General features: G+C 48.6%; 1 protein-coding gene across 2 annotated transcripts in view; it reads left to right on the forward strand.

Moving 5' to 3' along the window:
* The window catches only part of TFCP2L1 (transcription factor CP2 like 1), a 58,215-nt gene that overhangs the window by 26,383 nt on the left and 19,818 nt on the right, over positions 1-12,014 (forward strand). For both annotated transcript variants that reach the window (XM_004423908.3, XM_087435034.1), the window contains 4 exons: positions 6,064-6,140; positions 6,689-6,794; positions 7,491-7,597; positions 8,719-8,871. In XM_004423908.3, coding sequence (XP_004423965.1) covers positions 6,064-6,140; positions 6,689-6,794; positions 7,491-7,597; positions 8,719-8,871 — 443 coding nt within the window. The remainder of the gene's footprint in view (positions 1-6,063; positions 6,141-6,688; positions 6,795-7,490; positions 7,598-8,718; positions 8,872-12,014) is intronic.

Here is a 12,014-nt window from a genome sequence, read left to right on the forward strand (position 1 = left end):
TTTCTGTCCATCTCCCAGTGCACATCAAGTGCTTCTTTAGGATATGCCTCTAGAATTGGATTTGCTTGACAGAAGGGCTTGTGTATCCTTAGCCTAACTCTTTTTTGCCAAACTCTTCTTCAAAATGGTTGTATCAGTGTGATACTTTCATCAGCAACACCTGAGAGTGCCCATTCTCTACATTCACAGCAACGCTTGATATTGTCACACTGTAATTTTTGCCCCTCCGATGGATGTAAGATGGTATCTTATTTTATTTTGCATTATCCTGCATACTTGTAGAGACCAGCATCTTTTCATACGTTTGTTGATCATTTTCTGTTTCCACAGGGTGACCAGTTTGCCAGGTCAGTCGCCACTTATAGATACTGTGTAATTTTTAATAGCACCCCTGACATTTTCACAAGTGTCTCAATATATAAATTTTAACATAGTCTTCCTATGTGATATAAAGGACATAAGTTTTTCTTTGTGTATTTGTTTCTGATTTAAGAAATCCTTACCTACTCCACAGTCATAAAGTCTCATATTTTCTTTAGAAATGTTAAGGTTTTGCTTTTATTTTATGACTTTCATTTACCTAGAATTAATTTATTATAAATGGTGGGAGGTAGGGATTTATTTTTTCATATTAGATAACTGGTCACCCCTCACTCTTGAAAAGTCTGTCTTTTTTCTCACTGTCATAAATCCAGTTTCCAAGTATCTACTTCTGGGCTTTTTGTTTTTTTCCATTGGTCTATTTGTCCCCATGCCAAAAATGACATGGTTTTAGTTACTGCAATCTTATAACATGTTCAGAGTATTGTAAAAGGGGTAGGAACATGTGTTTCAAGGAGACTAATTTATCATGAGGAAACAAATATCAAACCTTATGCCACAGTGTGGTTACATATCCGTCAGATTTCTAAGGTCCATCTTAGTTCAGAGAACTGAGGTCATGGGGCATTAGGGATTTGAGCCTGAAAGGAAGGGAAGGGGGTCATGAAATGAAATGAATATCAAGAAGTTTAGGAGAAATGTAATAGGTGTACTTCTTGAACATTAGAACCAGAAAGGACGTTTGAAGCAACTCGACACTGCAGAGTAGTTTGGCTGAGTGTCAGTCTTTGGAGTCGGAGAGACCTGTGTTCGATCTTCAATAAGATGCTTAACCTCCCTGGATCTTAATTTCCTCATCTATAAAATGGGGGCAATAATGGATTCTCCTCATGGATTGTTGAAAGGACTAAATGAAATAATGCATGTAAGGGCCTTAACAATGTCCCAACACATAGCTGAATGACAGCCAAATGATAGTTATTTATTACCCTATTTCCTTGATTCTAAGACCAGCTTTTTTTTTTTTTCTTTTTACACATTTCACAATTCTGAAATTGGAACAGGCTTTACTATCATTTTCTATAGTGATTTGTTTTTCCTCCCAAATCATTGTTTAGAATGTAGAAAACAGAATTTTACAGACAAGGAAATGGAGTCAACATGCTTTATCCAAGGTTGCCTGGCGATTGAATTGGTCATTCTAGGAATCACCTTTATTGCTAGTCTTAACGGGAAGAAGGAAGGAAAAAAACCATTTAACTTGGGATGGGGATGGTTGGGGTGCTGTATATGCCATAAGATGCTGTAGGCAAACTTTAATCAGTATATAAAATGGAATTGGATGCCTTCCAGCAAGGAGAAGTAGAGAGAGAATTATGTAGAACTACAGATGTCCTCTCTCCAGCAAATGACACCCACCCGTAGGATGCAGCAAAGAATGTGGTAGGTGCTGGAAACAGATTTAGTTTCTGCTCCTGGCTCTGCCACTTACTAGCTGTTTGAGCTTGCCCAAGTCAGGTAACCTCTTGGAGCCTCTGCTTCGTTCTGTCAGTGGGGCTCATAATCCTCAACTGCCCCATTGACTTATTCTGAGATTCAAGTGACTGAACAGCTGAGCAGACGTTGCCATGGGGTAAGCGCCATGGGGTAAGCCCCGGTGAGGGAAAGCTGCTCCTTATTGTTCCCTCGAGGCACACCTCTCCCTTCCCACCTCCTTGCTGCAGTTTGGCTTGGGGTTACTTTCTTACTCATTCTTCCCCTCAGCTATAGAAATCCTGCCCACTCTTCAAAGTCCATCGCACATGTCATCTCCTTGTTCAAACGGTTTCTCACCCTCCTCCTCCCCATGCTGGCTGAGTAGTGGCTGTCTTTGGATCTCTATTGTCTCTTAGAGGGATTTTTCAACTTCTGCCTTACATTAGTGCTTTTCCTGTGCTGTTTGATATACCCCAGAAGATTGCTAACCCTTTGAGAGCAGAAGTGTGTCTTATAAACCCTGTAGTTCTAGCACAGAATAGCATTGCAAAGAATATGAAATCATGTTTAAGCATTTGCTGAGTACCTACTGTGTGTCAAACAGTACAGCGGTGAGCAAAGCAGATACAGCCTGTGCCTTCACAGAGCCCGCTGTCCATGGCTCCCACCCATGCCCTGAAATGATGCTGTCCAAGCAGAGGAATGCCCGTGTGTCCCAGGTCAGTTCAGCTTTCATGACCTCACTTATTAGCCAGTGTGTGACCACGGAGGATGGCCTTCTGGATGGTGGTGTGCTGTGTGAGAGCCGAGCTTGGGGAGGTCAGTTTGGCCCCAGTGCGTTGGCATTGAGGCAGGCAAGGGGAGGGAGACTGAACGTCCAGCTGAGTCCTGAGTAAGGGAGGTGCAGTGTGTCTGGGAGGGGCTCTAGAGTGTGTGTGTGTGTGTGTGTGTGTCTGTGTGTGTGTGTAGGAGGAAGGGACGTGGAAGGGAGATTCCAGATTCAGTGGGGAAGCACATGGGTCAGGTGTCTGCTGCAGGCGGAGGAGGCCATGGTCCTGGCCCACTTAATAGCTCTGATCTCTAAGTTGCTGCCGCTTGTGTTCAGGCTCGGAAAGTGCTCTGTATGGGGCAGGATGTGCCTCAGTTGGGCATGAGCCGAAGTTGCCCTGCAGAGCCTGGGGTCAGTGTTAATTGGGCCTGGGGGCACTGGTAAACCGACGGTAATGACCATTAGGGTGTTGGACCTCATGCCAGAGCTGGCTACATTCTTCCTCGGAAGAGGCGAGGACACTGGAAAAACCAGTTAGGGCGTGTGAGGCTCCATTTTATGTTGCTGTCAAGGGAGTGTTGGCTCAGGAGCCCGGAAATGTATGTCAAAAATCTGGCTGTTTCAGAAAGTTAGAAGCGTTGATGAGGTCAGCAAGACCGTTCTGTGAGTTGCGTCTTCTGAACTGGCAAGTTGGCAGGACAAGAGTTTGGGGTCTGCGCCTCTTCCCTCTGATGGGAAGGGCGCCCAGCACACTGTCCTGAGCAGCGCTGGGGCTTGCTGTGCTCATTAAGTGTTCGCTGGTCCTGTGCGATCGGCTGGTAAAAGCTTCTGAGAAGGGAGGCTTGCTGAGGGAGTATTTCTGTGCTCGGCCAGCATCATTTCCAGGCCTGTGGGAGCCGTGGTGATGAGCTCTGTGACACGCGCACTGTGTCTGTTTTGTTTTCCATGTCCCTAGGATTCGCACAGTATTTGGCAATAATTGTTGCTCAGCAAATATTTGGAATGAATGATTTAATTTCATATTCTTTGCTCATTCTATTACTCACTGGAGGAGGAGTACATTAGTTTCCTGTGGCTGCTTTAACAAATTACTCCAAACGTGTTGGCTTAAAACAAAAACAACAGAAGTTGATTCTCTCACAGTTCCAGAGGCTAGAAGTCAGAAACCCAGTGGGGCCATGTTCCCCTGGGGGCTTAGGGGAGACTCCATCCTTTGCCTCTTCCAGCTTGTAGTGGCTGCAGGCGTTCCTTGGCGTGTGGCTGTGTCACTCCAATCTCTGCTCCCATGCTTCCTCTTCTGTCTCCTCTGTGTCTCTCTCTTTTTTTTTTTTTTTGTGAGGAAGATCAGCCCTGAGCTAACATCCATGCTAATCCTCCTCTTTTTGCTGAGGAAGACTAGCTCTGAGCTAACATGTATTGCCAATCCTCCTCCTTTTTTTTTTTTTTCCCCAAAGCCCCAGTGGATAGTTGTATGTCATAGTTGCACATCCTTCTAGTTGCTGTATGTGGGACGCGGCCTCAGCATGGCCTGAGAAGCAATGTGTCGGTGCGCGCCCGGGATCCGAACCCGGGCCACCAGTAGCCGAGCGCACGCACTTAACTGCTAAGCCATGGGGCCGGCCCCCCTGTGTGTCTCTTATATGGACACTTGTCATTGGATTTAGGGACCTCCCAGATAGTGCAGGATGATCTCCTCATCTCAGTATCCTTAACTTGATTGCATTTGCAAAGACTCTTTTTCCAAATATAAGGTCACATTCACAGGTTCTGGAGATTCAGATATGGATATATCTTTTGAGGGGCCACCATTCAACCCACTGCTGTGTATCTTAGTATTTTTCTAATCATTCACCTTTTAGCTATTTTAAGACGTTAGCCACTGGGTTTTGCTGTTCCTAGTTTGTTGTTTTGCATTTAAGTTTCAGAGAGAGAGAGATTTTAATAAAGTCAGATTCCTCCCCCGCCACTGATTTTAGTTTCAGAAAGTCTTTTTTTCTATTACGTGTCTGATAAGCAGTGATTCTTGTTAACATAAAACCTTAAGAAATTGACTTTTTCATCCATTGGTAACTTGTTTTGATATTTGCTGTGAGGTGAGGGTCTGCACTTTGAAAGAAATGGCTAATCTCTTCTTGTGATAAAATTTCATAGATCTGTACACACAAACACATACGAAAAAGAGAGAGAGAGAGAGAGAGAGAGAGAGCCTGCAAACCCCAGGAAACCCAATAAGCATGCAGCTGAGTTAATGGTGCTGTGCCACGGTCAGCGTCCTGATTGTGATCATGTCCCACAGTTACCTAAGGTGCTACCCCTGGGGGAAGCTGGGGGACGGGTCCTCAGGACCTTTCTGTACAATTTTGTAACTTCTTGTGAGTCTATCATTATTTAAAAATAAAGAATTTTTTAGATACCTAATCAGATTAACCAATTATTAAATTATTTATTCTCTCTTATTTGTAAAACATCCTTTTTGTGTGTGTGAGATAGATCAGCCCTGAGCTAACATCTGTTGCCAATCCTTCTCTTGTTGCTGAGGAAGACTGGCCCTGGGCTAACATCCATGCCCATCTTCCTCCACTTTATATGGGACGCCGCCACAGCATGGCCTGACAAGTGGTGCGTCTGTCCGCGCCTGGGATCCGAACCTGCAAACTCCAGGCCGCCGAAGCAAAGTGCGTGAACTTAACTGCTGAGCCACTGGGCCAGCTCTAAAACATCGTTTTTTAAGTTGTGATATATGCTAGGGTGTTTTAGAGTTGTGTTAATTTGGGAAAAATTGACATCATTTGATACATGGTCTTCCCATCTAGGAACATGGTGTATCCTATTTATTCAAACCATATTTTATCTTCCAATAAAATGCGTGTAGTTTTCTTCAGGTTATTCAAACACTTTTAAGTTTTTTCTGGTTATTACGGATGGATCTTTTCTCCATTTATATTCTTTAACCGGCTCGTGCTGGTTATATGTCACCACACAGAATCCCCACACCCTTTCAAATACGTGAAATTCTTTTAACTTGGGAAAATGCTTTTCATTCTGCAATTAGAGACAATGTTTAACAGGCTTTTATTCGTTCCTTTAAACCTACTCTCTGCAAAGGTATGGTCAGTTATTTACTCGAATGTGGATTTAAGTAGCTATGTTCTCCATCCGAGTGATGGGGGCACTCTTTATAAAGAAAGAGGAAGTTATGTTGCATAAATTTAATGTTAACTATATTGAATTCTGTTTCTTGAAAACTATAGAGGTGCTTCTCTTGAGGGGTCATATGGTGCCTTACCTGGGGTGCCCCAGGCCCAACCAGGCTGGGTGGACAAACCCCGGTGTCCAGTCCAGAGAACAATGAGCTGGCTGTGGACTTTTTCTCCACTTTGCTCCTCAGGGCGGTGAGGCCTAGTTGGGCACTGGGGGGGTTGAGAAGACCTCTAGCTGGGTAAGCCCTAAATTTGAAAACACTCAGAAATGGAAATTTACGATTAACCCCCCTCCAGGTCAATCTTATGAAATCCGACTGCTGGAGAATCGGAAGCTGGGAGACTTTCAAGATCTGAACACAAAATACGTCAAGGTAGGGCTGCAAGCAGCTCTCCCTCCAGGGGGGTTGGTTGGGGTCTGAGCACCTGGGCTTGCCATGGGGTGTCGGGAGTGGCAGGGAGGTTTGGGGAAAGCTCCAGAGGGAGAGGGGTTTCCTGTTCCCTGGAGCGTGTTGTCTAAGGGAACCAGGACAGGCCGGCAGCGTTGGGAGCCCGAGTGGCTGCTGGACGGGCTCTGGGTTGGACAGACTCAGGATTGAGCCTGGCTTTACTGCTTACTGAACTTTCCTGAGCTTCAGTTTGCTCATCTGCATGAAAAGGTTTATAGATTAGCCGTGTATGCAAAGCACTTAGTAATTCTGGAAAACAGGGTACTTGTCATTATTCTTACTGTTGTTAGTGTTATTGGGGTTCTGAGGAGGGATAAGCACGTGGCGCTCAAGAGCTGGGAATGAAGGCTTAAGAGGAGGAGCCTTGAGGGGCAGGAGGTTTGCTCTGGCTCTGGGAAGGTCCACGGTGGGTTCTTCTTGGGTCCCTCTTGGTCCCCACACTCGGCTGTCCCCTGCTGGCCTCCCCTCCCCAGAGCATCATCCGCGTGGTTTTCCACGACCGCCGGCTGCAGTACACGGAGCACCAGCAGCTGGAGGGCTGGCGGTGGAGCCGGCCTGGAGATCGCATCCTGGACATCGGTGAGTCTCCTGGGACAGGAGAGGCCTAAGGTGCTCCAGCCAGTTGGGGTTCTTCCTGGACGCCGTCTGGACCCATGCCTATCCAGGGCATTTTAGCACACTCCTGTCTGTGTAAAACCCTGTGGGAGCTGGCAGAGGTGAACGTGCCATCGGGCCTGCCCTCAGGGAAGTCCCCTTTCGGTGAAAAGATAGGCCGGTGGAGTTCAGAGACCAGCTGTCAGGGAGTTGCAGGGAAGGCTTTGCAGAGGATCCTGTCTTAAAGTGTTTTGATAAGTGATGAAAGGAAGGATGGGCATCACAGAGATGGGCAACAGAAATGGAATTTGGGGGGCTCAGGCAGTGGTCCACAGTCTTTTATCTACAACCCTTGGGCCAGATGGGTTTTAGAATTCAGAAGTTAGAATGACAGCAGGGTGCATAGACCTATGGCTTTGGGTAATCACAGGCAATCAAGCACAATAATATTTCTGCAGCAAAATGAAATGACTGTTCACACAAAATGAGGTAAAGACTCTAAATAGCTTCATGGCAATTCAAGTCAGGCTTTCTGCCAAGTGAGTTATTCAAAACTTAGTTTTCAGAACTTCTGGCATTTCAAATTGTGGTTAAGGAATTTGAACCTATAATAAGAGTCCTTCCCTAAATATCTGGGAGTGGCTGACAATTGCACTTTTGTGTGTGTGTGTGTGTGTGCAGATATTCCACTGTCTGTTGGTATCTTGGACCCCAGGGCCAGCCCGACCCAGCTGAACGCCGTCGAGTTTTTGTGGGACCCTTCGAAGAGAGCCTCTGCGTTCATTCAGGTGAGCAAGTGAGGTTGCCCTCTGGGGGGAAGCCAGAGCTCTGGGGTCCATTTTGTAGTTCCTCCACACCAGTCCATCTGCAGGGCCCTGATGGGCTCCTGTTCTCTGTTGCAGGGAAGGAAACTGAAGGGGAGATGGTGTACGAGTGTTGCTCAGAGTCACAGAGCCAGTTGGTCACTAGGGTGGGGAAAAGAAAAGGGCTTGGAATGTTTTAGAGTCATGTGTGGATTTTGCTTATCATTATGTAAGATTTTTACAAAATAAGTATGTCCTAGCATAAAGAATTGGAAGTAAAAATTTTTTCCATAATAGTTTCCATTATTAATTATTTAATTATCAAGCACCTGGTGTGGATCCAGCCTTGTGTTAAACACCATGGAAGATCGAGTTGGCTGGAGGCATGGCGGGGGCGCTGTGTCTGGGCTCAGCACCAGCTCTCCCACTTACTACATGTCCCTTTTTGAGCCTCTTCATTTTCCCACCTGTCTTGCAAATCAGATAATGAATATAAAGCTGTTAACGCAGTGCCTGGTCCATAGAAATTGCCCAGTAAAAGTTAGCGATCTTTGTTTTTTTCCCATAATTACAATATTATTATTGTATTTTAAAATTATTATTACAGTATTAATGTTGTATTATTACACTAATATACTTCGTATTATTACAGTATTATAACAATAAATACATATTGAGTGCCTTCTATGTGGCAGGTACTTACCAGAAACGCAGAAATGGTTCCAGCTTCTAGCCTGGCCTGAGTAATCTGGACACCAGGCTATTAGTGACAGACCTGTGGTCCCCACTCTGCAGTCTGTGGGGTTTGCCAAGGGAGAGGTCTGGGTGAGGAGCGAGGATGGGGCTCTGGGGTCAGTGGGCCTGCAGCAGTGGTGAGACTTAGCTGGCCAGGCAGGGTCTCCGAGATCAAGGGACAAAGGTGGGAGGGCGTGTTCTGTGTGGACGGGGCACAGGGAGGCCTGAGTGGACAGCGTCGGGGAGCAGGGAGGTTGAGGCAGGTCTGCACCTGACCATGCAGGATGGAAGCTTCCACTTGGAGAGGAGCCCTTGGGGAGTCCGGAGCCCGCTCACCTCCTTTTGCTACCTGCCTCACGTTTCCCTTCCAGGTGCACTGTATCAGCACTGAGTTCACCCCGAGGAAGCACGGGGGCGAGAAGGGCGTGCCTTTTCGAGTACAGATTGATACATTTAAGCAGAACGAGAATGGGGAGTACACGGAACACTTGCACTCGGCCAGCTGCCAGATCAAGGTGTTCAAGGTAGGACGGCCCGCCACACTCCTCCTGCTGTCACATGTGCCATGGGTCCCGCCTGTGCTCACCCTGCACTCAACAGAGACGCCCAACCGTTGACTCTTGCCGTTCCGCCCGGAGGCCCAGCAAGGAGCACGGGGTGCCTTTAGCTGGGCTTCTGCCTGGACTCCTGATGCACATGAGCTGCACACCCGAGGATGTGCATCCTTTCGCACAGGGCACCTCCTCAGCCTTCCTCATCATCGATGTCAGTGCTCAGCTTTGCTTTATGAGAAATATTGGATTTGCACATTTTTAGATTTTTGTTTTTGTGGTTGGCTACAGATTGTAGAGTTGCCCATTAGATTCTCCTTAAAAATAAAGTCAGGAGACCCACTAGCCACAGATGTTCGTATTTAGGGTCTGAGGCCATTCTTCCTTCTGCAGTGACCTCCTGTTGGGAGAAAAACATTTTTGGAGGTACCTCCTCTCTTTTCCTTTCTTGCCTCACCCCTTGCAATCACCTATCATTGTTTTTTATCTCATCTATCTGGACTGATTTCCTAAAGATGGTAGCCAGCGATGGAGCTCAGGGTGCCATGTGGCCCTGGGGAGATGGAGGTTGCAGCAGAGCCTGCGTCATTCACGGTGGGCGGGCCTGTGCCCTAGCAGGACTACAGGCCCTGTCCTCGGCAGGCTGGACCTGCCCGTTGGCCTGGGAGACTCCAGCAGGGGCCTGTGGAGAGGGAGTGCGCCCACCTCCCCAGCAGGAATTGCCCTGAGTAGCCAGCCCCAGTGCCTTCCCCGTCCTCCCCTTCTTTCGCAGTCAGGTGACCTTGGAACTTACTGAAAAAATTCCATATGCTGGGCCTGGAGATCCAAGAGTGAGTCACTTGAGAAAGGGGCTCGTTTGAGAGAAAGCTGGGTCAGTGTTGATCTTCCTGAGCTTGGGAGGGATGCGGAAATAAATACCCACAGGTAGAACTATAAACCTGGCAGCCGAGTGGTGATCTGTCCTGTTTCCCAACTAGACTGGAAGCCTCTGAAGACAGGGACTGTGCCATTTACCTCTCTAGTGTCTTCTGCAGAGCATGGTGTACAGTGAGCACTCGGCAGTGATTTGGGGAACACGCCAATCATAGCAGCTGTGGGAGAAGTAATGCGAGAGCCGATGGTGTCCTCACTTAGGAGACCGCACAGCCGGCTGCCGGGGTCACCCGCAGTGCTAGCATCTGGCTGCCTGAGGGCTGTGGGCAGAGGGTCCCGAGGCCCTGCCCGGGGCCTTGGCCGGGCTCTGTGGTGTGGGACGCCTGGTCAGTTAGTGCTGCCGCCCCGGCGGTGAGGGAGAGGTGGTGGTGGGAGCATGAGTTTGTCTTTCCTGCCAGAGCAGTAGCACTTTCAGAAGCTCCTGCTTTGGGATGATGAAGCCTTGAAATCGGCCTCCAAAGGAAGTTGCGTTTCTCCACTATATTTGTTTCCTATTCCTGCTGTAACAAATTACTGCAAGTTTAGTGGCTTAAAACTACACACATGTATTATCTTTCAATGCTGGAGGTCAGAAGTCTGAAATAGGTCTCACTAATCTAAAGCCAAAAGTGTCAGGAGGGCTGAGTTCTTTTCTGGAGGCCCCAGGGAGAATCTTTCCTGGCCTTTGCCAGCTTCTAGAGGCCTCCGCATTCCTTGGCTCATGGTCCCTCCCTCCCTCTTCAGAGCCAGGGAGAGCAGGCTGAGTCTTCACGTTGCGTCACTCTGGCCTCTTCTCCCCACGCTTCCACTTTTAAGGGCCCTGATTGCATTGGGCCCACGGGGATGATCCAAGATAATCTTCCTATTTAATCTCACACTATTAGCAATCTTAATTCCATCTGCAGCCTTACCCCTTTTGCCATGTAAGGTGACGTCCTCACGGGTTCTGTGAATTAGGACACGGCTGTCTTTGGGGAGCATCAGTCTGCTGACCACGTCCGCGGGTGCAGTGGGTGCTGGAGCCTCTGCTCTCACTGCCCACTCTGGGATCTCGTGCTTCTGGTTCACCGTGGACATCTCCACAACTGCGCTGCTGGTCTTTGCCTGTCCGTCAGTCACGCCTCTCTCGCTGCCATGTACAGACCACATCCATGGTCCCACTAGCTGTCTTCCACCCTTACTAGTGGTTCACTGCCTCGTCTAGTGGTATCCAGTGTAATTTTGCTGCTCTTGAAGTCTGTGCCCTGGGGGTCAGATGCCTTGCTGGGCAGTAGGAGGAGAGAGGAATGTCTCTGTGCCCTTGGAGTGCCCAGTTCTTCCCATGGCCCCCGCTAACTCCCCTTTCCATACCTTGAGGCGGAAGCTGAGGGCTCTGCCCACCAGATTCCTTGACCATATACCAGCTGTTATTGGGGGAATTGGGCCGGAAGCTGCCTTGTCTGAGTGACCAAGGAAGGCCTCTGCATCTCTTGCAGGGGAGAGGAGTCCCTATCACCCGAAACTGGCTCCTCAAGAGTACTGAGCAGGTGTGGCCACCCCACCCACCCACCCCATTCACAGAAGCAGTTCAAACAGGTGTGCACAAGTGCCAGGCGGAGTCCAGCCAAACTGTCCATCCTTCCCCCGTCCCTGGTCACCCCAGTCACTGGGAAGCTCCCGGCTTCTTGGAGCCGTGCCTGGGGCTCTGTGGTGATGTCATGGCCTCTGAAAGGAAAGGCGGGGCTCCTCTCTGACCAGCTGGCTCCCCGCAGGCCTCATCGGGGCTGAGTGCTGTTCTCCATCAGCAGGCTCAGCCATGGTCTGGCAGTAATGCCACCTTGCCCCGTGGCTTCTGGTAGGGAAGAAGGGTCTCCTTTCTGGGACAGGAGAACGGAGGTGGAGCAGGGAGGCCAGATGACCGGGGTATGGCTGCTGCATGCCTGGCTCTCCCCCTGGACACTGGATCTGTCATTCATGTCCCCGTATGACCTCCAGCAAACCTGCCTCCATCCAGTGTGGGCATCACCCCAAGGGCTGTGTCCTAAAATCCCTTGAGCTGGGAGTCAAAAGCTGTAGCCTGAGGAAGGCACTTCAGGGTGCAAATCCCCAAAGGTGCCATTGACCTTGAGAAGGAGTTTCTTTCACTGACTGCCCACCATGTGTGGTCTGCTGTGTACACAGTAAAACTGCTCAGTTCTGGGGCTGCTCAGAGTCTTGATGTCTGA

The sequence above is a fragment of the Ceratotherium simum genome, chromosome 9 (genome assembly GCF_057802395.1).
Source record: "Ceratotherium simum simum isolate JZ-2026a chromosome 9, ASM5780239v1, whole genome shotgun sequence".
Taxonomy (NCBI): Eukaryota; Metazoa; Chordata; class Mammalia; order Perissodactyla; family Rhinocerotidae; genus Ceratotherium; species Ceratotherium simum.